This window comes from Hyla sarda, chromosome 1 (genome assembly GCF_029499605.1).
Source record: "Hyla sarda isolate aHylSar1 chromosome 1, aHylSar1.hap1, whole genome shotgun sequence".
Taxonomy (NCBI): domain Eukaryota; kingdom Metazoa; phylum Chordata; class Amphibia; order Anura; family Hylidae; genus Hyla; species Hyla sarda.
Window position 1 is genome coordinate 268,747,122 of NC_079189.1, and position 25,487 is coordinate 268,772,608.

The 25,487-nt window shown below is 42.9% G+C and overlaps 1 protein-coding gene and 1 long non-coding RNA gene across 5 annotated transcripts in view; one reads left to right on the top strand and one right to left on the bottom strand.

Moving 5' to 3' along the window:
* The window catches only part of CHAF1A (chromatin assembly factor 1 subunit A), a 413,519-nt gene that overhangs the window by 319,438 nt on the left and 68,594 nt on the right, over window positions 1-25,487 (top strand). For both annotated transcript variants that reach the window (XM_056572104.1, XM_056572113.1), the window contains exon 11: window positions 10,185-10,434. In XM_056572104.1, the coding sequence (XP_056428079.1) occupies window positions 10,185-10,434 (250 nt within the window). The remainder of the gene's footprint in view (window positions 1-10,184; window positions 10,435-25,487) is intronic.
* The window catches only part of LOC130368450 (uncharacterized), a 55,760-nt gene continuing 35,556 nt past the window's right edge, over window positions 5,284-25,487 (bottom strand). For all 3 annotated transcript variants that reach the window (XR_008892474.1, XR_008892471.1, XR_008892473.1), the window contains exons 4-5: window positions 7,733-7,884; window positions 5,284-5,577 (exon numbers count right to left, since the gene is read on the bottom strand). This is a non-coding gene — a long non-coding RNA (uncharacterized LOC130368450). The remainder of the gene's footprint in view (window positions 5,578-7,732; window positions 7,885-25,487) is intronic.

The window sequence follows — 25,487 nt, forward strand, 5'->3', positions numbered from 1 at the left end:
CACTCCCAACCCTCGTTCTGAAACTACACATTTCCGGCGCATATGCGCCGTAGAATACCTCCACGCTGATTTACATATACATAGCGGTGAGTGGGGATTCCCTTATAGCCTGCAAGTATTGATTTTGATTGTTTTTAATACACGTGCACATATGTTCTGAGACTGCAATCAGAACCTTATTAAGGATATAGTAGAACGGTGTGTTATCACTTCACTATGTAGGTGAATATTATATATGGTTATAATGAGCACGTGTTTATGTATACTATGGATTGTATGATGTATACCTTACTTTGTGTATTTTATGTTTTTCACTGATTTTTTTGTAATTGACTTTGTAATTGTTGCCATTATAAAATGGGTGATTTGTAACACTTGTATGAGCTTGAGAAAGGCTGGGAGAGCCAGCAGAAACGTCGCTGTATGACATTCACATGATGGAATAAAGTTTTTTCTTTTTCGCCATATTGCACCTGTGTGCTGTGGATTTATATGAACTTTCTGTGAATTGGGACCCCTGACCAAGGTCTGGTTCTGCGTGCACCCACAGATATTGAGCTCAAGGGAGTGCTGTTTCTCTTTGGATTACTAATAAATATATATATATCTCTACCCCTCTCCCTCTCTCTACCTCTCTCTCTCTACCTCTCTCTCTCTCTCTACCTCTCTCTCTCTACCTCTCTCTCTCTACCTCTCTCTACCTCTCTCCCTCTCTACCTCTACCTCTCTCTACCTCTACCTCTCTACCTCTCTCTACCTCTCTCTCTACCTCTCTCTCTCTCTCTCTACCTCTCTCTCGCTCTCTCTGCCTCTCTCTCTCTCTCTCTCTCTCTCTCTCTCTCTGCCTCTCTCTCTCTCTCTCTCTCTCTCTCTCTCTCTGCCTCTCTCTCTCTACCTCTCTCTCTCTCTCTCTCTCTCTCTCTCTCTCTATATATATATATATATATATATCTGTGTCTCTCTCTCTCTCTCTGTGTCTCTCTCTGTGTCTCTCTCTCTGTGTCTCTCTCTCTACCTCTCTCTCTACCTCTCTCTCTACCTCTCTCTCTCTCTCTCTCTCTCTCTCTATATATATATCTATATCTATATATATATATATATATATATATATATATATATATATATACATACACATATATATATATCTGTGTCTCTCTCTCTGTGTCTCTCTCTCTGTCATATGCAGTGGGTACAGTCACACTGGTATGGTACACAGTGCATACGCTCATAGTGTTATAGGCGGTAGGCACAGTTAGGTGGCAAACAGTGCTTATGCTCAGTGGCATATGCAGCAGGTACAGTTAGTGTTTTTGTTACAGCACGTATACTCAGTGTCATATGCAGAACCCACAGTTAGTGTTGCATACAGTACATGCACCCATAGTGTCTCATGCAGCAGGTACAGTTACTGTTGTGCATAGTTAATACGCTCGTTGTGTCACACGCTACGTGTACAGACATAGGGTCATACACTCAGACCTTGAGCACTGTTCGTGTGCTTGTCGTGGTCATATTGCACTTTCGTGTGCCGTCCTTTCCATACATTCTCAGGTCGCTGTCCAGAACATATGCTCATAACTATTGTTGTATCTAAACAGCAAAACAGATTTGTGGAGCAGCGCCCAATTCAAGGTGCAGGTGGTGCAGGCAGCAAAAAAGGTCCCGGTCAAGGCACGTCACACATCCAAAAAATAGCTGCAGCACTCGGGATTATGAACGTAACAAAAGGTGTTTATTCCATATCAATACAGCAAGCAACGTTTCCAATGCAGCCTTTTTCAAGCGATTGTTGTATCTAGTTTCATACTGTCTTACCATACTCACGCTCATAGTTTGCACTGTTCATACGCCCATGTATTCACACGGAATATACTATACATACGTTCGAAGCTTCATACTTACATATGCGCATAGCTTGTTCTCTACAATCATTGATAGGTACACTGAACATACCTCTGTGCCAGTATACTTCGCATACGTTAGCTTGCACTGAACAGATGTTTGTAGCATTCCACGGTGCGTACGTTGCAGTTTGGGGTCAGCATTAATCTGTTTAGTCCATTCAGGTCAACATCACGCGAGCGTCTATCACGTCTATCACGTCTATCACGTCTATCACGTCTATCACGTCTATCACGTCTATCACGTCTATCACGTCTATCACGTCTATCACGTCTATCACGTCTATCACGTCTATCACGTCTATCACGTCCATCACGTCCACAGCTTTATTCAAAGACCTGTCACGTCTACAGGTACGAGGTTTGAGTTAGATTGTCTTGTTACACGCAGGAAGATTACGCAAAGACCTGTGACATCTACAGGCACGAGGATCATCTTGCACTCATGTGTCGTCATCTTGCACTCACGTGTGTCGTCCTTTCCATACATACGCGGGTCGCTATTCAGAACATATGTTCATAACTGTTGTCGTATCTAGCTTTATACTGTCTTACCATACACATAGCTCGCACTGTTCATATGCTCATTGTGTTATATGCAATGGGTACAGACAGGGTTAAACACTCAGGCCTTGAGCACTGTTCGTGTGCTTGTCGTGGTCATATTGCACTCACGCGTGCCGTCCTTTCATACATACGTGGGTCGCTATCCAGAAACATATGCTCATAATTGTTGTCGTATGTAGCTTCGTACTGTCTTACCATACACATAGCTCGCACTGGTCATACGCTCATGGATGCATACGGAGTATACTACACATACGTTCATAGCATTCATACTGTACAGATGGTCATAGCTTGTACTCTACAATCACCAATAGTTACACTGCACATACCTCTGTGCCAGTATACTTCGCATACGTTTAAACTTGCACTGAATATACGGTGGTAGCAGTCCACGGTACGTACGTTTGTAGTTCGTGGTCAGCATTAATCAGTTTAGTCACATGTACGCACATCACGTCACATGTACGTACATCACGTCCACAGGGTTACTCAAGATCTGTAACGCCTACAGGTACGAGGTTTGAGTTAGATTGTCTTGTTACAGGCACGATGATTATGCAAGTCCTGCCACATCTATAGGCACGAGGGTAGGCAGGACCTGTCTAAACTACAGTTACCATAGGCACGCAGAGACCGATCATGTCTACAGACACAATGCTTCTGTTTATACCTGTCACGCGTTCATGTATGACAGTCTATAGGCGCAATTGTTACACGAGTTCTGTCAAATCTATAGGAATGTGCATGACAAGGAGACCCATCATTCGCTGCAGGTCGTCACTCCTCAGATCTTAGTCATGACGACATGTTGGGCAGGTGTGGGTATGGCTCACTGTTCAGTCGAATCAACTCTTCAGGTAGGTTGCTTATCGAGGCTTAATTGGTATAGGCGTCATGCCAATGGAAGGTCATTGTCACCAAAGGTCGGTCATTGTGTCAGGTTGCGTATCACTTAACTAACAGTGGAAACTTTGCCACTTATTAGCAGGGACTGAAGTATGTTATGCCTGGTAAGTTTATCGGTTCCATCTTGCTGCATTTGTCACGAATCAGCCAGTATGTAGTCAGGTCCGGTTCCAGCGTAAGGCCATCTGTAGTAGGCGTCTCTACCGTTACTTCTCAGGGTCAGGTACTTTAGAATGTGGGCGCAAGCCGGCAGGCTCAACTCTCTCTTGGTTGCTCGAGGTTAGGTAGTACAGTTAGGGGTAGATAGATATGTCTAGTGGTGATGTGGGTTATCTGTTCAGGAGCAATGTTATCAATCCTATGTCTGAGTCTTTTGCCCTCTTCAGGCGTGCCCTCATACGCGGTTATGGGCACAATATAAAGGAAGCAGCAGCAGCACAACGGAGTATCCAAAAATGAAAGTTTGTTTTATTCCAGCTAAAACATAAGACAACGTTTCTGTGGTCTCACACCACCTTTCTCAAGTCATAGTGCAAGTGAATAGCAGTTGTTTAAATAGACATAAACATGTGATACAAGCATCAATTCAATTACAGGGTAATTGATACAAATATATAGAATCTAAAAGATATATTACATTTCATAGTGAAAATAGAACAAATCTTAAGTGTTACAAAGTGGCAATGTGTTACATAGGTGGATAAAATGTCCCTTTGCAGTGCAAAATTATAAAAATCAACAAATATACATAAATCTAGCAGCTGATAATAATGCATAATTAACTTACAGGGCGGAGAAGCACCACGGCGTCAGGGCTGGCCAGCCTGTGTTAGTAAACAAAGCCCACGCCATGTCGGGCTCGTGTAGTATTGAGAGAGCATTACTTCAGTGTATGTGGGCGGGTGAAGGAAGTGACCAATAGTATGGTAGATCTCTTAGTCACAGGACCTGGCCTCCCAATTCTCGCGTGATCCACTCCGGTCACGTGACCGGGGCCACCGTGTACAAGGGATCTCCCCTTAGTGATGATACAGACGCCGGGCGCGGAGTGCCATCATGTGTCAAGCAGGCATACGTGATCAGGACACGTAATCGGGACCGCCGGTTCCTAGTGTAATAGAGATGGTGCTAGTGTCTGCGTGCAGGCGCAGAGGTGTAAAATGAGAAGTGTGTAGTAAGGGCTGTGTGAATGTAGTGAAGAATGAAGGCGCTGTAAATAAAAAAAAAGGAATAGTATATGTGAGTGATGTGGGGTGAGAGATGTTAATAAAGAAACAGAAAATAAAAAAGTAAATAGTGAGTAAAAAATTTGAGAGAAAAAAGTAATAAAAGAAAATTATAAAAGTTAAAAAAAGAAAAATTCAAATTAGAGCAAAAGCTCAAGCATATATAATCTATACTTCAATATCAGTGTCCATAAATGATGTTAGGGCATATCATTATCATGACCATAGTGTTATATTGGAATTAGGAAGTGCGAAAACCCAATCCATTCAGGCAAGAGGCATATAAGTGGCATAAAGTATCCTGACCTCCCCGAGGAAAAATTGTCCTCCAGACTCACATTGGGGACTGGAGGCGAACACCACACCAGGAAACCCCCAAGAGGGCCCTCTCAGGGGGTCATTGGCTGTAGAAAAATTGAAGGGTGTACAGGTCACCCCCCACTGTATTAAAGTATGGGGGGGTGTGGACTGCCACTACTTGCATGTACACAGTCACTCGATGGGAGTTGCACCATGTTAACACATGTAAAAATGAACCCATAGTTATAACCTAATTCGGAGAAGTATAATAGAGTATGCAAATATTGCACAAGGCCGAAAAGTTATTAAAAAAATAAAACTAATGAATATAGATTAGACAAGATAAAATAAGATACAAAAAATCAAGAGTGAAAAGATGCATTTATTTGTGTATAAACAAAGATGACATATAGCCAGCAAAAAGGGGGGGGGGGAGAGGAAGGAGGGAGAGGAAAGGAGGGGAAAGAAAAAAGGGGGGGGAGAAAAGAAGAAAAGGGAGGGGGAAAAGGGGAAGTGTGTATGTGACAAAAATATTTTTAGTTTGTGTAACTTTAATCAATAAAATATAGTAATGCTCTTATTGCCCAAATGTGGAGAGAAAAGACAGCAATTATGTAATGTTGCATAATAAGATGTTTTTCAGGCTGTTCAGTCCCGCTGTTGCTTCCCTTAAATCCCTGAAAATAGTAGAGAAAGACAAAAATAAATATGTTTCAATAAGAGAGGATGTCAAAATTTACATTGCATGAAAAAGATAATCTCCGGTGAGACACAGCATATGGTAGATCAAGCATTATAAATTTGTGAGGTGACAATAAAATCGACATTAAGGCCGTTGGGTTTTAAAGATTGTAAATCATGAATCCATCTGAGCTTCAGTATACTCACTCGATCTCCGCCTCGTTTGAGTGGAGGTATGTGGTCGACGAGAACAAAACTAAGATCATCCTCGACATGGTCCGCATCCAAAAAGTGCTTTGAAACCCATGTGGTCTCTCCTACATAGAGGAGACCACACGGGCAGATCAGAACATAGATCACATAGTAAGAGGTACATGTGAGATAATGTGATATTTTAAATTTTCTACCGGTCCGTGGGTGAGTGAACTCCGGCCCCTTGATCATATATCGGCAGTTCATGTACCGACGGCATGGGTAAGAGCCCTTGTTGCAAACAGTCAAATATCTCTGTGTAGGAGTGTTAAGTGAAATATCCGTCTTTACCAAACTCTCGGAGATTTGGTGGACGTCTATATGATAACAAAGGACGTTCCTGAAGTTCAGGGATAGAGGGAAAACTCGACTTGAGTAAGTGCCAGTATTTATTTAAAGTCGCACCGATCTTTTTGGAGTGGGGGTTAAATGTGGATATGAATGGGATCCGAACTCTTGAGGTTTGTTTTGGAGGGGGATGCAAAAAAACGTGATGGTCTAATTGCATTACCCTGGACTTCTGACTGTAAAAGTTTTTTGGGGTAACCCCGTTTTGAAAAATTGTCTGACATCATGGTGAGTGTAGAATCCAATATATCCACAGATTCAATGATGCGTCGAGCCCGGAGCATTTGGCTGCCCGGGAGCGAACGTACCACTGAACGTGGGTGAAAGCTGTCAAAATGGAGAACGGAGTTGCTATCAGTCTCCTTGACATACAGTTCGGTGGTGAGACGGTCTTCCACCTCCCGAACTAGTGTATCAAGGAAAGGGATAGACGTAGTGGAAGAGTTGAGTGTAAATTTGATGTGAACATTTACAGAATTGAGGTATTTATGAAAATCCTCCAATTGTTTAAAATCATCCCTCCAGACTAGAAACACATAATCGATGTATCTCCACCACCCCAGCAGAAAGCTGGAGTGGTGGGACACATAGACGTATGTTTCTTCCAGCACCGCCATGAACACGTTTGCGTACGTTCATGCCCATGGCGGTGCCGGCCGTCTGGAGGTAAAAAGAATCATTAAATAAAAAGTAATTGTTCCTTAAAACCAATTCCAAAAGGGGCGACACTGGAACGTACAGCCTGGACACCCCCCATCATGAGGGATGGAGGTGTACAGGTTGACAACGTCCAGAGTGGCGATTATGACACCAGGTGGAACAATGAGTTGTTCAATTTTCGTAAGGAAGTCATCGTATCCCGAAGGTACGATCTGGCCTTCATTGCGTAGGGACGTAAAATTTGCTCCACAAAGATCGACAAGCCACTGGCGATGGATCCCCTGCCTGAGACAATGGGCCTGCCTGGGGATCCACTTGTGGATCTTTGGGAGCAAATACAGCATAGGAATCACCGGGTGTGTGACAAATAATTAGTCATACAAAATCTTGTCAATCAAGCCTGTTTCTAATGCATTGTCGAAGACGGCTTTAATTCTCCAACTTATAGTTTGGGTAGGGTCTCTACTTAATCGAAAACATGTGGATGTATCGTTGAGCTGACGCTCCGCTTCACGTATGTATAAGGTTGTTGTGTGAATAGGTATCAGTTGGATCTCTGATTTGAGCCAATTCCTGCTTCACTAGACCGCAGAACGTGTCAATCGCACTGCACTGTAGTGGAGGGGAAAAGTTGCTGGTAATTTTCAAATCAAAATAGGAGAACACAAAACTGTTGTCATGCATATCAGTAGAAGTGCTATCAGATGGGACAAAAAAATTATTCGACACAGGATTTTGAAAGAACCAAACTTTCAGTTTCAACCTGCGGAAAAATTTTATTCAGTCCAATTCAACTTGGAACCAATCAGTTCTATTGTTTGGACAAAAACTCAGTCCTCTAGATAAAAGTTCTAGTTTGGATACAGTTAAAGAAGCGGAAGAGATATTTACCGTAAATGGAGAAGTTACTCCTTCTTTTTGAAGTTCAACTTGGCATGTGATGGTTTCGGATTCTTCTGGGCACGGGTGCCTCCTGTAGTGTCTGCGACCGCCTCAATGGGTGGGTTTTCGTTTAACCACAGAAACGTTGTCTTATGTTTTAGCTGGAATAAAAAACATTTTTTCATTTTTGGATACTCCGGTGTGCTGCAGCTGCTTCCTTTTTTCCTCTGCGCATTTTGGACCCAGGACCGGGGTCTCTGAGTTTGCCTGCACCCACAGATTTGGTTTTGTTTGAGAGTGCTGCTTCACTACTTTTTTCTGCCATATATATATATATATATATATATATATATATATATATATATATGTCTCTCTGTGTCTCTCTCTATCTATATATCTTTATATATCTATCTAGATCTATATATCTCTATATATCTATCTAGATCTATATATCTATCTATATCTCTATCTATATCTCTATCTATCACTTTAGATACAGTTTAGATAAAACTTTAAGTTTAGATGCTGCGATCAAGTTTGATCGCGGCGTCTAAAGGGTTAAGGCATTAGCAACCGGGTCCCACCAGGTTTAACCTGTTCTCCGCCGGTGAGAACGGTTTAAACCAGTTACTCTGGACCAGGGCATACAGGTACTCCGAGTCCTTTAGGATCGGGGCTGCAGGGCATATGCATACGCCCTGCGTCCCCAAGAGGTTAAGGGCAATGCTGCCAAATACTAATGAAATGTATGACTTGGATCAAACATTTTGGATATCCTTCCACAAGCTTCTCAAAATTGGTAGGAATTTTGGACCATTCCTCCTGATAGAACTGGTGTAACCTAGCCATGTTCGTAGGTCACCTTGCTCGCATCTGCCTTTTCAGCTTTGCCCATACATTTTCAGTAGGAATCAGATATGGGCTTTGTGATGACCACTCCAAAACATTGACTTTTTTTTATCCTTAATCCACTTTACCAGTTTGGCAGTTTGCTTCTGGTCATTATCTATTTGGAAGACCCATTTTTGCCCAAGCTTTAACCTTCTGGATGATGGATTGAGATGTTGCTTTAGTATTTGCCACATAATCTTATTTTCTCATGATGACTTCTATTTTGTGAAGTTCACCAGTCCCGCCTGCAACAAAACATCCCTAAAACATGATGCTGCCATCCCCGTGTTTCACAGTTGGGAAGGTGTTCTTAGATTTACAAGCGTCTTCCTTTTTCCTCCAAACGACACAATGGTCATTTTGGTCAAAAAGTTAAATTTTCATCAGACAACACAGGACATGTCTCCAAAAATTTAGGTCTTTGTTCCTATGTGCATTTGCGAACATTAATCAGAATTTTTTCTTTTGGAGTAATGGCTTCCTCTGGTAGAGTGGCCTTTCAGCCCATGTTAATACAGTACTTGTTTCAATGTGGAGAATGGCACAATCTTAGCTTCCAACAGCATCTTCACAAAGTCTTATTTTGCCTTTGTTCTTGGGTTAATATTCACATGTCGGACCAAAGCACGTTAATCTCTGAGACACAGAACCTTCCTGTGCGATATGATGGTTGGACATTCCCATTTTGTTTGTACTTGCGTATAATTGTTTATACAGATGAATGAGGCACCTGCAGGTATCTGGCAATTGCATGCTAGGAGGATCCAGACTTGTGCACGTCCACAATTCTCTTACTGATATCTTGGTTGATTTCTTTAGACTTTCCCATGATGTTACACACAGAAGCAGTGCGTTTCTGGTGTGCATTAAAATATATCCACAGGTTTATGTCTAACTCAGATGTTGTCAATAGGGATCAACCGATTATCGGTTTGGCCGATATTCACGATTTTGTGCGGTGGCGGTGATAGGACTCAGGAGGACCCCCGGACAGGCAGGGGGAGAGAAGCAGGTGGCGGCCTATGGCACCACAAAAAGCCGCTGCAGTTCATTGATTTAAAGCGACCGCTTTAAATCAATGATCTGCAGCGGTGTCGCGAGGGGGGGGGGGGTGCTTGGGGGAGGGGGCTAAATAGCCGATAACGTATACCGGAATATCGGTATAAATTATCGGCTATCGGCCCTAAACTCAACAGATTATCGTTATTGGCCCTAAAAAATCGATATCGGTCGATCCCTAGTTGCCAATAAACCTATCATAAGCTTCCAAAGACTTGACATCATCATTTGGGCTGTTTAAAGGCACAGTAATCCTAATGTATGCAAACTTTTGATTTTGCAGAAAGTAATAAAAATGTCTTAAAAATTTCTCTCATTATTCTGGCATTTGGCATATATAAATAATTGTGGTAATCCTAATTGACCTAAAACAGGTAAGGTTTATTCTGATTTCATGTTTAAACTTCTGGTTTCAACTGTATATGATTTGCGAAAAGGCTGGATTTTCCTCTGTTCTTTAGTAAATTAATCTGGTAAATGAGGTTGTGTGTGGTTTTTACCTGTTTTATAGGAGTGCAAAAATCCAGAAAATCAGAAGGTGCAACAAAGACTAAAAGCAAAGGAGTGGGATGAGCTACAGTCCAAAGGGAAGAAAATTAATGTTCTAAAACCAATAGTGATTGGATGTGTTTGGTTCAGCAGCTGTTCTGCAGAAATTAAGTTCCTTCAGAAGTTTGCTGCATGTGTAATAGATCCTGCTGGTGGCGAGGAGAACATGTTGCAGGAAGTTTACTCCAGCAAGTGCTTTCAAGACAGAGAAAGTAAGGAATATATATTTAACCACCCTACAATATTTTTGTGCTGCTATGTGCTTTTACACTTGTATCCTTAAACATTTATGTACACTGTTTGTTAACCCCTTAAGGACCAGGCCAATTTTCACTGTAGGACCAGAGTATTTTTTGCACATCTGACCACTTTCACTTTAAGCATTAATAACTCTGGGATGCTTTTACCTTTCATTCTGATTCTGACAGTTTTTTCATGACATATTCTACTTTGTTAGTGGTAAAATTTTGTCGATACTTTCTTCCCAAATTTTATGAAAAATTGAAAATTTAGCATTTTTCTAACTTTGAAGCTCTCTGCTTGTAAGGAAAATAGACATTCCAAATTATATTTTGATTCACAAATACAATAGGTCTACTTTATGTTTGCATCATAAAGTTTACATGTTTTTACTTTTGGAAGACATCAGAGGGCTTCAAAGTTCAGCAGCAATTTTCCAATTTTTCACAAAATGTTGAAAATCGTAAATTTTTCATGGACCAGTTCAGGTTTGAAGTATGGAAATACCCCATGTGTGGACGTAAAGTGCTCTGCTGGCGCACTACAATGCTCAGAAGAGGAGGAGCGCCATTGAGCTTTTGGAAAGGGAATTTGTTTGGAATGGAAGTCAGGGGCCAAGTGCGTTTACAAAGCCCCCGTGGTGCCAGAACAGTGGACCCCCTCACATGTGACCCCATTTTTGGGTGCAGTGAGTATTTACACTCCACTGGCGTTTGACAGATCTTAAGAACAGTGGGCTGTGCAAATAAAAAATTACATTTTTCATTTTCATGGACCATTGTTCCAAAAATCTGTCAGACACCTGTGGGGCGTAAATGCTCACTGTACCCCTTATTACATTACATGAGGGGTACAGTTTCCAAAATGGGGTCACATGTGAGAGGGGTCCATTGTTCTGGCACTATGGGGGCTTTGTAAACACACATGGCCTTTAATTCCGGAAACATTTTCTCTTCAAAATCCCCATGGCGCTCCTTCTCTTCTGAGCATTGTAGTTGGCCAGCAGAGCACTTTACATCCACATATGGGGTATTTATATACTCAAGAGAAATGGGGTTACTCATTTTGGGGGGCCTTTTTTTTACTATTTCCCCTTGTGAAAATGAAAAATTTAGGGTAACACCAGCATTTTTGTGAATTTTTTTTTCCCATCCAATTTTAATTAAAATTTGTGAAACACCTGTGGAGTGTTAAAGTTCACTATACTCCTTGTTACGTTCCATGAGGTGTGTAGTTTCCAAAATGGGGTCACATGTGGGTATTTTTTTGGCCTTTATTTCAGAACCGCTGTAAAATCAGCCACCCCTGTGCAAATCACCAATTTAGGCCTCAAATGTACATAGTGTGCTCTCACTCCTGAGCCTTGTTGTGTGCCCGCAGAGCATTTTACGCCCACATATGGGGTATTTCTGTATTCAGGAGAAATTGTGTTACAAATTTTGGGGGACTTTTTTTCCTTTTACCTCTTGTGAAAATAAAAAGTAAAGGGCAACACCAGCATGTTAGTGTAAAAAAAAAATATATATTTTTTTTTTACACTAACAGGCTGGTGTAGACCCCAACTTTTCCTTTTCATAAGGGGTAAAAGGAGAAAAAGCCCCCCCAAAATGTGTAGTGCAATTTTCCCCCGAGTACGGAAATACCCCATATGTGGCCTAAAACTGTTTCCTTGAAATACGACAGGGCTCCGAAGTGAGAGAGCGCCATGCGCATTTGAGGACTAAATTAGGGATTGCATAGGGGTGGACAGAGGGGTATTCTACACCAGTGATTCCCAAACAGGTTGCCTCCAGCTGTTGCTAAACTCCCAGCATGCCTGGACAGTCAGTGGCTGTCCAGAAATGCTGGGAGTTTTAGTTTTGCAACAGCTGGAGGCTCCGTTTTGGAAACACTGCTGTACAATACGTTTTCATTTTTATGGGTGGGGGACAGTGTAAGGGGTGTGTATGTAGTGTTTTACCCTTTATTATGTGTTAGTGTAGTGTTCTTAGGGTACATTTGCACTGGCGGAGGTTTACAGTGAGCTTACCGCTAGGAGTTTGCGCTGCGGCGAAAAATTTGCCGCAGCTCATACTTGAAGCAGGAAACTTACTGTAAACCTGCCCATGTGAATGTACCCTGTACATTCACATAGGGGGGGGGGACCTCCAGCTGTTTAACCCCTTAAGGACCGGAGGTTTTTCCGTTTTTGCATTTTCGTTTTTTGCTCCTTGCTTTTAAAAAATCATAACTCTTTCAAATTTACACCTAAAAATCCATATGATGGCTTATTTTTTGCGCCACCAATTCTACTTTGTAATGACGTCAGTCATTTTGCCCAAAAATCTATGGTGAAGCGGGAAAAAAAATCATTGTGCGACAAAATTGAAAAAAAAAAACGCTGTTTTGTAACTTTTGGGGGCTTCCGTTTCTACGTAGTACATTTTTCGGTAAAAATGACACCTGATATGTATTCTGTAGGTCCATACGATTAAAATGATACCCTACTTATATAGGTTTGATTTTGTCGGACTTTTGGAAAAAATCATAACTACATGCAGGAAAATTAATACGTTTAAAATTGTCATCTTCTGACCCCTATAACTTTTTTATTTTTCCGTGTATGGGGCGGTATGAGGGCTCATTTTTTTGCGCCGTGATCTGAAGTTTTTAACGGTACCATTTTTGCATTGATAGGACTTATTGATCACTTTTTATTCATTTTTAAATGATATAAAAAGTGACCAAAAATGCACTATTTTGGACTTTGGAATTTTTTTGCGCGCACGCCATTGACCGAGCGGTTTAATTAATGATATATTTTTATAATTCGGACATTTCCGCACGCGGTGATACCACATATGTTTATTTTTATTTTTATTTACACTGTTTTTTTTTTTATTGGAAAAGGGGGGTGATTCAAACTTTGCATAGGGGAGGAGTTAAATGATCTTTATTCACTTTTTTTTTTCACTTTTTTTTTGCAGTGTTATAGGTCCCATAGGGACCTATAACACTGCACACACTGATCTTCTATGTTGATCACTGGTTTCTCATAAGAAACCAGTGATCAACGATTCTGCCGCATGACTGCTCATGCCTGGATCTCAGGCACTGAGCAGTCATTCGGCGATCGGACAGCGAGGAGGCAGGAAGGGGCCCTCCCGCTGTCCTGTCAGCTGTTCGGGATGCCGCGATTAGCCGCGGCTATCCCGAACAGCCCGACTGAGCTAGCCGGGAACTTTCACTTTCACTTTTAGCCGCGCGGCTCAGCTTTGAGCGCGCGGCTAAAGGGTTAATAGCGCGCAGCGCCGCGATCGGAGCTGCGCACTATTAGAGGCGGGTCCCGGCTTCACTATGACGCCGGGCCCGCCATGATATGACGCGGGGTTACTGTGTAACCCCGCGTTATATCAGAAGAGCAGGACCAATGACGTACCGGTACGTCATTGGTCCTTAAGGGGTTAAAAACTACAACTCCCAGCATGTACTAACAGACCGTGCAAGCTGGGAATTGTACTTTTGCAACAGCTGGATGCACACTGGTTGGGAAACCTTCAGTTAGGTTCTGTTACCTAACTGATCGCCGAAGGACATGCTGGGAGATGTAGTTATGCAACAGCTGGAGGTACGCAACTACAACTCCCAGCATACCTAGACAGCTGTTTGGGCCTGCTGGGATTTGCAGTTTTACAATATCTGGAGGGCTACAGTTTAGAAACCACTGCACAGTGATCTCCAAACTGTGGCCCTCCAGATGTTGCAAAACTACAAATCCCAGCATATCAAGACAGCAAACTGCTATGTGGGCATGCTGGGAGTTGTAGTTTTGGAAGATCTAGAGGGCCACCATTCACGGCACAGTGATATCCAAACTGTAGCCCTCCAGCTGTTGCAAAACTACAATTGACAGGTGTCTGGGCATGCTGGGAGTTGTAGTTTTGCAACATCTGGAGGGTCACAGTTTGGAGATCACTGTATAGTGGTCTCACTGTAGCCTTCCAGATGTTGCTAGGCAATTTACCGGCTTCCGTCGGATCCAGGGAGACAGCCGCACGACATGACGCCTGCAGATCTCCGACACAGATTGTCGCCCGCAGGGTAAGTGGACTTTGGCGCCTATCCTCCTCTCGTTTCCCAGTCCTGCCCCGCCTCTTGTGGGTGGGCAGAACGGGGAGAATGAAAGTTAACCCCCCCGCCCCCGATCTGCTATTGGACGTCACTTCTAGACGCCCAATAGCAGGGATAGGAGGGATGGCACCCCTGCCACCTCACTCCTATCCCTTCAGGGGGATCGTAGGTGTCTTAGACAACTGCGATCCCCCCTTATATTCCGGGTCACCATAGACCTGTAATGACCCGGAATCGCGCAAATCGCAAGTGTGAATTCACTTGCGATTTGCGCCAATCGCCGACATGGGGGTGGTGGTTTCTGATGACCCCCTGGGCATTTGCGCGGGGGGGCCTGCTGAACGACATCAGCAGTCATCCCTGTCCGATCCCCGCCCGGCGTGCGGCAGGGACTGAAATTCCCACGGGCGCACAGGTATGCCCTTGGTCCTTAAGTACCAGGGAGAAAAGGCGTTGGTCCTTAACAGGTTAAAGGGGTACTTCGGTGGAAAACATTTTTTTTAGGTCTTTAAATTACTTCTATAAAAAAAATCTTTACTCTTCCTGTACTTTTTAGCAGCTGTATACTACCGATGAAAATCTGTTCTTTTTGCATTGTCAACAGTGCTCTACTGACACCTCTGTCCGTGTCAGGAACTGTCCAGAGCAGCTTAGGTTTGTTATGTTGATTTTCTCTTGCTCTGGACAGTTCCTTTTTAAGGACATCAGGTGTCAGCAGAGAGCAAAAAAAAGAAATTCAAACAGCTGCTAAAAAAGTACAGGAAGGGTAAAGATTTTTTTAATAGAAGTGTTAAGGATGGGTTAAATGTGAGGCCTTAACCCCTTAAGGACTCAGGGTTTTTCCATTTTTGCACTTTCGTTTTTTCCTCCTTACCTTTTAAAAATCATAACCCTTTCAATTTTCCACCTAAAAATCCATATTATGGCTTATTTTTTGCGTCGCCAATTCTACTTTGCAGTGACATTAGTCATTTTACCCAAAAATGCACGGCGAAACGGAAAAAAAAATCATTGTGCGACAAAATCGAAAAAAAACGCCATTTTGTAACTTTTGGGGGCTTCCGTTTCTACGCAGTGCATATTTCGGTAAAAATTACACCTTATCATTATTCTGTAGGTCCATACGGTTAAAATGATACCCTACTTATATAGGTTTGATTTTGTCGCACTTCTGGAAAAAATCATAACTACATGCAGGAAAATTTTTACGTTTAAAAATGTCATCTTCTGACCCCTATAACTTTTTTATTTTTCCACGTACAGGGCGGTATGACGACTCATTTTTTGCGCCGTGATCTGAAGTTTTTATTGGTATGATTTTTGTTTTGATATGACTTTTTGATCACTTTTTATTCATTTTTTAATGTTATAAAAAGTTACCAAAATACGTTTTTTTGGACTTTGGAATTTTTTTGCGCGTACGCCATTGACCGTACGGCTTATCTAATGATATTTTTTTATAGTTCGGACATTTACGCACGCGGCGATACCACATATGTTTATTTTTATTTTTTTTTACACTGTTTTATTTTATTTATGGGAAAAGGGGGGTGATTCAAACTTTTATTAGGGAAGGGGTTAAATGACCTTTATTAACACTTTTTTTTAACTTTTTTTTTGCAGTGTTATAGGTCCCATAGGGACCTATAACACTGCACACACTGATCTCCTATGCTGATCACTGGCGTGTATTAACACGCCTGTGATCAGCATTATCGGCGCTTGACTGCTCCTGCCTGGATCTCAGGCACGGAGCAGTCATTCGTCGATCGGACACCGAGGAGGCAGGTAAGAGCCCTCCCGGTGTCCGATCAGCTGTTCGGGACGCCGCGATTTCACCGCGGCGGCCCCGAACAGCCCGACTGAGCAGCCGGGATACTTTCAGTTTCACTTTAGAAGCGGCGGTCAGCTTTGACCGCCGCTTCTAAAGGGTTAATACCGCACATCGCCGCGATCGGCGATGTGTGGTATTAGCCGCGGGTCCCGGCCGTTGATTAGCGCCGGGACCCACGCGATATGATGCGGGATCGCGGCGCGATCCCGCTTCATATCGCGGGAGCCGGCGCAGGACGTAAATATACGTCCTGCGTCGTTAAGGGGTTAAACTGTGAGTGACTACTGCTGTGCTATTTTGCCGAGTGTCGACGTAAGCAAATTCACACCAGACCAGGTTGGTATGAATTCCCTCTTCGGTACTGACTCCAGGGAGTTCTGTTTATTATCCAGAAATCACATTAGTTTTTACAATCTGACAAAGAGGGGAGGTAAAACTATGCATCAAATCATCGTTCGATATTCCGATTGGTCATTTGAGCGTGGTGCATTTATGTTGCAAGGCCTCTAGCTTGAGATTTTTCCATCCTTCCACAAAGCCCAATGTTTAGACGTCTTGTACCCAATAGACTCCATCTAAAGGTTCTAGTCTTAATTACGGGCAAAGAGCAAGCTGAAATGTTTTGAATTAAGGAAAGCAAAGTTCTTCTGCAATATTTAGCAATAGCATATAGGATTTAATAAAGGCATAGGAGTGTAGATTTAGCGATCAAAATATCAGAATATTATAGACCCAACAGAAGTATTTTACAAATCTGTTTAACTTTCTGCCACCAGTTAATAAAAAAAAAAATGTAACCCCTTTAACCTCTTAAGGACCAGGCACGTATGAGTATGTCCCTGCGCCCTGGGTCTTAAGGACCAGGCACGTACTCATACGTCCGTGAGAATTTCGCATACCGCCCTGCGCCGGGCGGGGACCGGACCGGGGTGACAGCTGATATCAGCAGGCACCCCCGCGCAAATGCCCGAGGGGGGGGGTCACCCCCCCCCCCCCCCATGTCGGCGATTGGCGCAAATCGCAAGTGAATTCACACTTGCGATTTGCGCGATTCCGGGTCATTACGGGTCTAGGGTGACCCGGAAAATAAGGGGGATCGCAGGTGTCTAAGACACCCACAATCCCCCTGAAGAGATAGGAGTGAGGTGGCAGGGGTGCCACCCCTCCTATCCCTGCTATTTGTGGTCTAGACGCGACCACCAATAGCAGATCGGGGGGGGGGGGGTAACTTTCGTTTTCCCCGTCCTGTCCACCCACAATAGGCTGGGCAGAACAGGGAAACGACAGAGGACCGGCGCCGGAGTCCACTTACCGATCTGCGGAGGCTGTGGGCGATGATCGGTGTCGGAGATCGGCGGGCGGTGATGACTTGCTGCAGGCTCCCTGAATCCGACGGAAGCCGGTAAGTTGCCTAGCAACATCTGGAGGGTTGCAGTCTGAGACCACTATATAGTGGTCTCTATACTGTAGCACTCCAGATTTTGCAAAATTGCAACTCCCAGCATTCCCAGACAGCTGTTTGGGCATGCTCGGAGTTGTAGTTTTGCAACAGCTGGAGGGCTACAGTTTGAGACCACTATATGGTAGTCTCTGAACTATAGCCCTCCAGATCTTGCAAAACTACAACTCTTAGCATGCCCACACATCTGTTTGCTGTCTGTGCATGCTGGGATTTGTAGTTTTGCAGCATCTGTAGGGCCACAGTTTGCAGTGGTCTCTATACTATAGCTCTCCAGATGTTGCAAAACTGCAAATCCCAGCATGCTGGGAGTTGTAGTTGCGATCCCTCCAGCTGTTGCATAACTACATCTCCCAGCATGCCCTTCGGTGATCAGAACATGCTGGGAGTTGTAGTTTTGCAACAGCCGGAGGCACACTGATTGGAAAATATTGAGTTAGATAACAGAACCTAACTGAAGGTTTTCCAACCAGTGTGCCTCCAGCTGTTGCAAAAGTACAACTCCCAGCCTGCATGGTCTGTCAGTACATGCTGGGAGTTGTAGTTTTGAAACAGCTGGAGGTTTGCCCCCCCCATCCCCCCCCCCCGCATATGAACGTACAGGGTACATTCACACTGGCAGGCTTACAGTAAGTTTTCTGCTTAAAGTATGAGCTGCGCCAAATTTTTCCTAGCAGGGAACTCACTGTAAACCTCCGCCAGTGCGAACGTACCCTAAAAACAGTACACTAACACAAAATAAAGGGTAAAACACTACATATACACCCCCTTACACTGTTCCCCCCCCCCCCCCCCCAAATAAAAATTAAAAACGTATTGTACGGCAGTGTTTCCAAAACGGAGCCTGCAAAACAACTTCCAGCATTTCTTGGGAGTTTAGGCATGCTGGGAGTTTAGCAACAGCTGGAGGCACCCTGTTTGGGAATCACTGGCATATCACTGGCAATCCCTAATTTAGTCCTCAAATGTGCATGGTGCTCTCTCACTTCGGAGCCGTGTCGTATTTCAAGGAAACAGTTTAGGGCCACAAATGGGTTATCTCCGTACTCGGAAGAAATTACACTACAAATTTTACCCCTTATGAAAAGGAAAAGTTGGGGTCTACACCAGCCTGTTAGTGTGTAAAAAAAAAAAAAAAAATGTTGCTGGTGTTGCCCTTCACTTTTTTTTTTCACAAGAGGTAAAAGGCAAAAAAGACCTCCAAAATTTGTAACCCATTTCTTCTGAGTAAGAAAATACCCCAGATGTGGATGTAAAGTGCTCGACGGGCGACCTACAATGCTCAGAGGAGAAGGAGCGCCATTGAGATTTTAAGGAGAAAATGTGTCCGGAATTGAAGGCCACATGTGTTTACAAAGCCCCCATAGTGCCAGAACAATGGACCCCCCAACATGTGACCCCATTTTGGAAACTACACCCCTCACGTAATGTAATAAGGGGTACAGTGAGCATTTACACCCCACAGGTGTCTGACAGTTTTTTGGAACAGTGGTCCGTGAAAATGAAAAATTAAATTTTTAATTTGCTCAGGCCACTGTTCCAAAGATCTGTCAAATGCCAATGGGATGTAAATACTCACTGCACCCCTTATTAAATTCTGTGAGGGGTGTAGTTTCCAAAATGGGGTCACATGTGGGGGGGGTCCACTGTTCTGGCACCACGGGGGGGGGCTTTGTAAACGCACATGGACCCTAACTACCATTCCAAACAAATTCACTCTTCAGAAGCTCAATGGTGCTCCTCCTATTCTGAGCATTGTAGTTCGACCGCAGGGCACTTGATGTCCACACATGGGGTATTTCCATACTCAGAAGAAATGGGGTTACAAATTTGAGGAGTCATTTTCTCCTATTACCACTTGAAAAAATTAAAAATTTGGGGAAAAACCAGCATTTTAGTGAATATTTTTTTCTTTTTCCATTTACACTTCCAACATTAACAAAAAGTCGTGAAATACCTGTGAGGTGTTAAGGCTCACTGTACCCCTTGTTACGTTCCTTGAGGGGTGTAGTTTCCAAAATAGTATGCCATGTGGGTATTTTTGCTGTTCTGGCACCATAGGGACTTCTTAAATGCACATGCCCCCAAAAAAACATTTCAGCAAAATTTGCTTTCCAAAAGCCAAATGTGACTCCTTCTCTTCTGAGCATTGTAGTTCGCCCGCAGAGCATTTTAACCCCTTAAGGACACATGACGTACTGGAACGTCATGTGTCCACTCCCGATCTATAACGCGGGGCCACGGCGTGGCCCCGCGTCATAGCGGGTCGGGCCCGGCCTCTAACAACGGCCGGGACCCGTGGCTAATAGCGCGCGGCATTGATCGCTGTGCCGCGCGCTATTAACCCTTTAGACGCGGCGTTCAAAGTTGAACGCCGCGTCTAAAGTGAAACCGAAAGCATGCCGGCTAGCTCAGTGGGCTGTTCGGGATAGCCGCGGTGAAATCGCGGCATCCCGAACAGCTGACAGGACAGCGGGAGGGCCCCTACCTGCCTCCTCGCTGTCCGATCGCCGAATGACTGCTCAGTGCCTGAGATCCAGGCATGAGCAGTCATGCGGCAGAATCTTCGATCACTGGTTTCTTATGAGAAACCAGTGATCAACATAGAAGATCAGTGTGTGCAGTGTTATAGGTCCCTATGGGACCTATAACACTGCAAAAAAAAAGTGCAAAAAAAAAGTGAATAAACATCATTTAACCCCTTCCCTATTAAAAGTTTGAATCACCCCCCTTTTCCCATAAAAGAAAAAACACAGTGTAAATAAAAATAAAAATAAACATAAATGGTATCGCCGCGTGCGGAAATGTCCGAATTATAAAAATATATCGTTAATTAAACCGCACGGTCAATGGCGTGCGCGCAAAAAAATTCCAAAGTCCAAAATAGTGCATTTTTGGTCACTTTTTATATCATGAAAAAATGAATAAAAAGCGATCAATAAGTCCTATCAATGCAAAAATGGTACCGTTAAAAACTTCAGATCACGGCGCAAAAAATGAGCCCTCATACCGCCCCATACACGGAAAAATAAAAAAGTTATAGGGGTCAGAAGATGACAATTTTAAACGTATACATTTTTCTGCATGAAGTTATGATTTTTTCCAGAAGTGCGACAAATTCAAACCTGTATAAGTAGGGTATCATTTTAATCGTATGGACCTACAGAATAAAGATAAGGGGTCATTTTTACCGAAAAATGTACTACGTAGAAACGGAAGCCCCCAAAAGTTACAAAATGGCGTTTTTTTTTCCAATTTTGTCTCACAATGATTTTTTTTCCCGTTTCACCGTAGATTTTTGGGCACAATGACTGACGTCATTACAAAGTAGAATTGGTGGTGCAAAAAATAAGCCATCATATGGATTTTTAGGTGCAAAATTGAAAGAGTTATGATTTTTTAAAGGCAAGGAGCAAAAAACGAAAATGCAAAAACGGAAAAAACCCCGGTCCTTAAGGGGTTAAGTCCTAACATGGGGCATTTCCATACTCAGAAGAAATGGGGTTACAAATTTTGGGGGGCATTTTCTCCCATTACCCTTTATAAAAATGGTAAATTTGGGGAAAAACTGCACTTTAATGAAAACATTATTTTTTTTTCATTTACACATCCGAATAACGAAAAGTCGTCAAACACCTGTGGGGTTTTAAGGCTCACTGGACCCCTTGTTACGTGCCTTGAGGGGTCTAGTTTCCAAAATGGTATGCCATGTGGGGGTTTTTCTACTGTTCTGGCACCATAGGGGCACATATGAGGTATTTCCTTACTTTTACCCCTTGTAAAAATTCAATAACTGGGTCTACAAGAACATGCGAGTGTAAAAAATGAAGATTTTGAATTTTCTCCTTCACTTTGCTGCTACTCCTGTGAAACACCTAAAGGGTTAACACACTTACTGAATGTCATTTTGAATACTTTGAGGGGTGCAGTTTTTATAACTGGGTCATTTGTGGGGTATTTCTAAGAAGACCCTTCAAATCCACTTCAAACCTGAACTGGTCCTTGAAAAATTCTGATTTAGAAAATTTTGTGAAAATTGGAAAATTGCTGCTGAACTTTGAAGCACTCTGATGTCTTCCAAAAGTAAAAACATGGCAACTTTATGATGCAAACATAAAGTAGACATATTGTATTTGTGCATCAATATATAATTTATTTGGAATGTTTATTTTCCGTACAAGGAGAGAGCTTCAAAGTTGGAAAAATGCAAAATTTTCAATTTTTTCATCAAATTTTGGAACACTTCACCTAGAAATCGACAAAATTTTACCACTAACATAAAGTAGAATGTCATGAAAAAACAATCACGGAATCAGAATGAAAGGTAAAAGCATCCCAGAGTTATTAATGCTTAAAGTGAAAGTGGCCAGATGTGCAAAAAACGCTCTGGTCCTTAAGGGGTTAAATTCATGCCACTAGATTGAGTTTCAATATGAGGTTCAGAGAATGATATCCGTAGGATAGACAATTAGTGTTTGCAAGCTATTTTTTCAACTACTAACTGATCGTTGACATGCTGGTACCATTGATGCAGCTTGCCTTGCCAAAAAGTGTGCAAAAAGAATCCCCTGCCCCCAATAAAAATGTTAAGGGTTTATCCAGCCAATATGCTCTAATATCAAACATAAAATCTATATATATTTGCAATATACAATCCATCAGGTCCAAAAACTAGCTATCTACGCCCCTCTGCACCCTCTCCAGCAACTGATGTAAAATGTAGGCACTTACCTGTTTATAGACTGTAAGCTTTAGGGTTTGTCCCACGTACCACTTACACAGTGTAGTTCACACTGCGCAAAATCTGCTGCTGCAGCAGGAAATACATTCGTAGCCCCTGATCACCATACACACATGGCTTTCCAGTGGCAGGCCCGTGTGTACAGTGAGTTTTGAACACAGTGTGCCTCCAGCTGTTGCAAAACTGCAACTTCCAGAATGCCCTGGCTATCTAGGCATGCTAAGAGTTGTATTTTTACAACAGCTGGAGACATCCTTGTTGCTTAACACTGCCTTAGTTACATGCTGTTACATTGCCTTTATTTCTCACAGAAAAGAATTGCAGTAACAATGTTTTGCTATACACGTTTATTCCCTTTGTGTGTATTGGAACTAAACCAAAAAAGGAGGGGAAAAAGAAAATTGTACATAATGCCACACCAACCTCCAAAAATGGACTGGACAAAATTTTTGTCACCTTTAACTTAATATTTGGTTGCACACCCTTTGGAAAAAATAACTGAAATCAATCCTATCAATATAACCCTCCATAAGCTTCTTACACCTCTCGTAATGTTTGACCATTCTTCCTTTGCAAAGTGCTCCAGATCTTTCTTATTGAAAAGGTGCCTTTTCCCAACAGCAATTTTAAGATCTCTCCACAGGTGTTCAATGGGATTTAGATCTGGACTCATTGCTGGCCACTTCCGAGCTCTTCAGCGCTTTGTTGCCATCCATTTCTGGGTGCTTTTTGACACATGTTTAGGGGTCATTGTCCTGCTGGAAGACCCAAGATCTCAGACGCAAACCCAGCTTTCTGATATTGGGCTGTACAGTGCGACCCAAAATTTGTTGGCAAGTTTGGACATCACAAAGCATTTTCCCAGAAGGATTTTGGCTTATTAAAGTTTATTTTAGCAACTTGTCTTGCTTTTTTATGTCTCTGTGTCAGCATTGGGGTCCTCCTGGGTCTCCTGCTATAGTGTTTCATTTCATTTAAATGTTGGATAGTTTGCGCTGACACTGATGCTCCCTGAGCCTGCAGGATAGCTTGAATATCTTTGGAGCTTGTTCAGGGCTGCTTATCCACCATCCAGACTATTCTGCATTGACACCTTTCATAAATTTTTCTCTTCCGTTCCCGCCCAGGGAGATTAGCTACTGTGCCATGGGTTGCAAACTTCTTGATAATGTTGCGCACTGTGGACAAAGGCAAATCTAGATGTCTGGAGATGTACTCGTAACCTTGAGACAGTTCGCTTCTCCCCTTTCTGTTGTCAATGCTTAGTGTGGCACATAGACACACAATGCAGAGACTAAGTGAACTTCTCTCCATTTTATCTGCTTTCAGGTGTGATTTTTATATTGCCCACACCTGTTACTCGCCCCAGGTGAGTTTAAAGGAGCATCACATGCTTGAAACAATCTTATTTTTCCACAAATTTGAAAGGGTGCCAATTTTGTCCAGCCCCTTTTTGGAGTTTGGTGTGACATTATGTCAAATTTGCTTTTTTCCCTCCTTTTTGGGTTTATTTCCAATACACACAAAGGGAATAAACATGTGTATAGCAAAACATGTTTTACCGCAATCCTTTTGTGAGAAATACTTCATTTTTTAGAAAAATTTTCAGGGGTGCCTAAATTTACAGCCATGACTGTATGTTTTTCGCAATATCTATTTAAGATGCTCCAGGTGTCCCATTTAGCGTGTGAGGGCATGGTCCCTATCTATGTCACTGAGGTCTTCTTTTAGTTGTTAAAAATTGGCCTTCCTGAAGTCTAATGTTTTAGCAGCCCCACTATTAGACCCCCTCTTATAGGATAAACGAAAACTTATGTTGTGGTAACTATTACCAAGATGACCTTGGATACTTTGTCTGGCCTATTGGTTAGTATACGTTTCAGAAGGGACCCCCTCCTCCCTCCCTCTATTGTTGGGTCCTGCACTAGTTGGGATAGGTAATTGTCCTTTGTAATTGCCAAAATATTGTTTCCCTTGCTGGACCTAGAGGTGTCAGGATTCCAGTCCATGTCAGGATAGTTAGTCCCCCATAACAATGAATCTCCCCTTCTTTGCTGCTCCATCTATTTTCCCTATAAGTAGGTTTTTTTGCTTCTTCTGTTATACTTAGTGTCTTGCAACAAACCCCTATCAGTAATTTCTTGTTCCTACCGCCTCCCCTTATTTCCACCCAGAGACCCCACATGATGATTTTTATCACCAATGCCCTCACGCAGAAAGGATTTTAAGTGTAAGCAATCCCCTCCCCATTTCTTGTACGATCCTTTCTGAAGACTTTTCCATTGTACATTAACCTCCCTGTCATAGCTCGCATCCAGCCAGGTCTCACTTATTCCCACTATATCAGTTTTCCTCCAACATTAATTGTTCCAGTTCATCCATCTTATTTTTGACAGTGGTAGTTCAGCAAAAATACCTTGAGATGGCACTGCTGGTTCCAATAGTGTAAGTGGAACCAGCAGCGCCATCCCAAGGTTTTTTTTTTGCTGAACTACCACTGGTCTACTCTCAGGAAACGATCCTACCTCTCCTGCAACCTTAGGCACAGCAGCGGTTCCAGCTTCTCTCTAACCCCACATGTGGGCTGATAGGCAAATTTTAACTTACTGCAAGGTGAGCAGGTATTACCTAGGGGTCACACAGGCCTCGCCACTTCTCTCTTTCTCTCTCTCTCTCTCTCTCTCTCCAACTATCCCTACGGTATCACACGATGCGCACCTTCCGGTCTCTGTTTTTTCCTTTCCTACAGATCTTATTATTGAGGCTTCTGGCTTTAGTAGATGTACTTATTGTTCTGTTTCCTGTTTTCTTTCCTCTGATCACTTGTGACTGATGTAACCCCTCCCTCCGCTCCACCCCCGGTTTTATTACCAATCCCTAT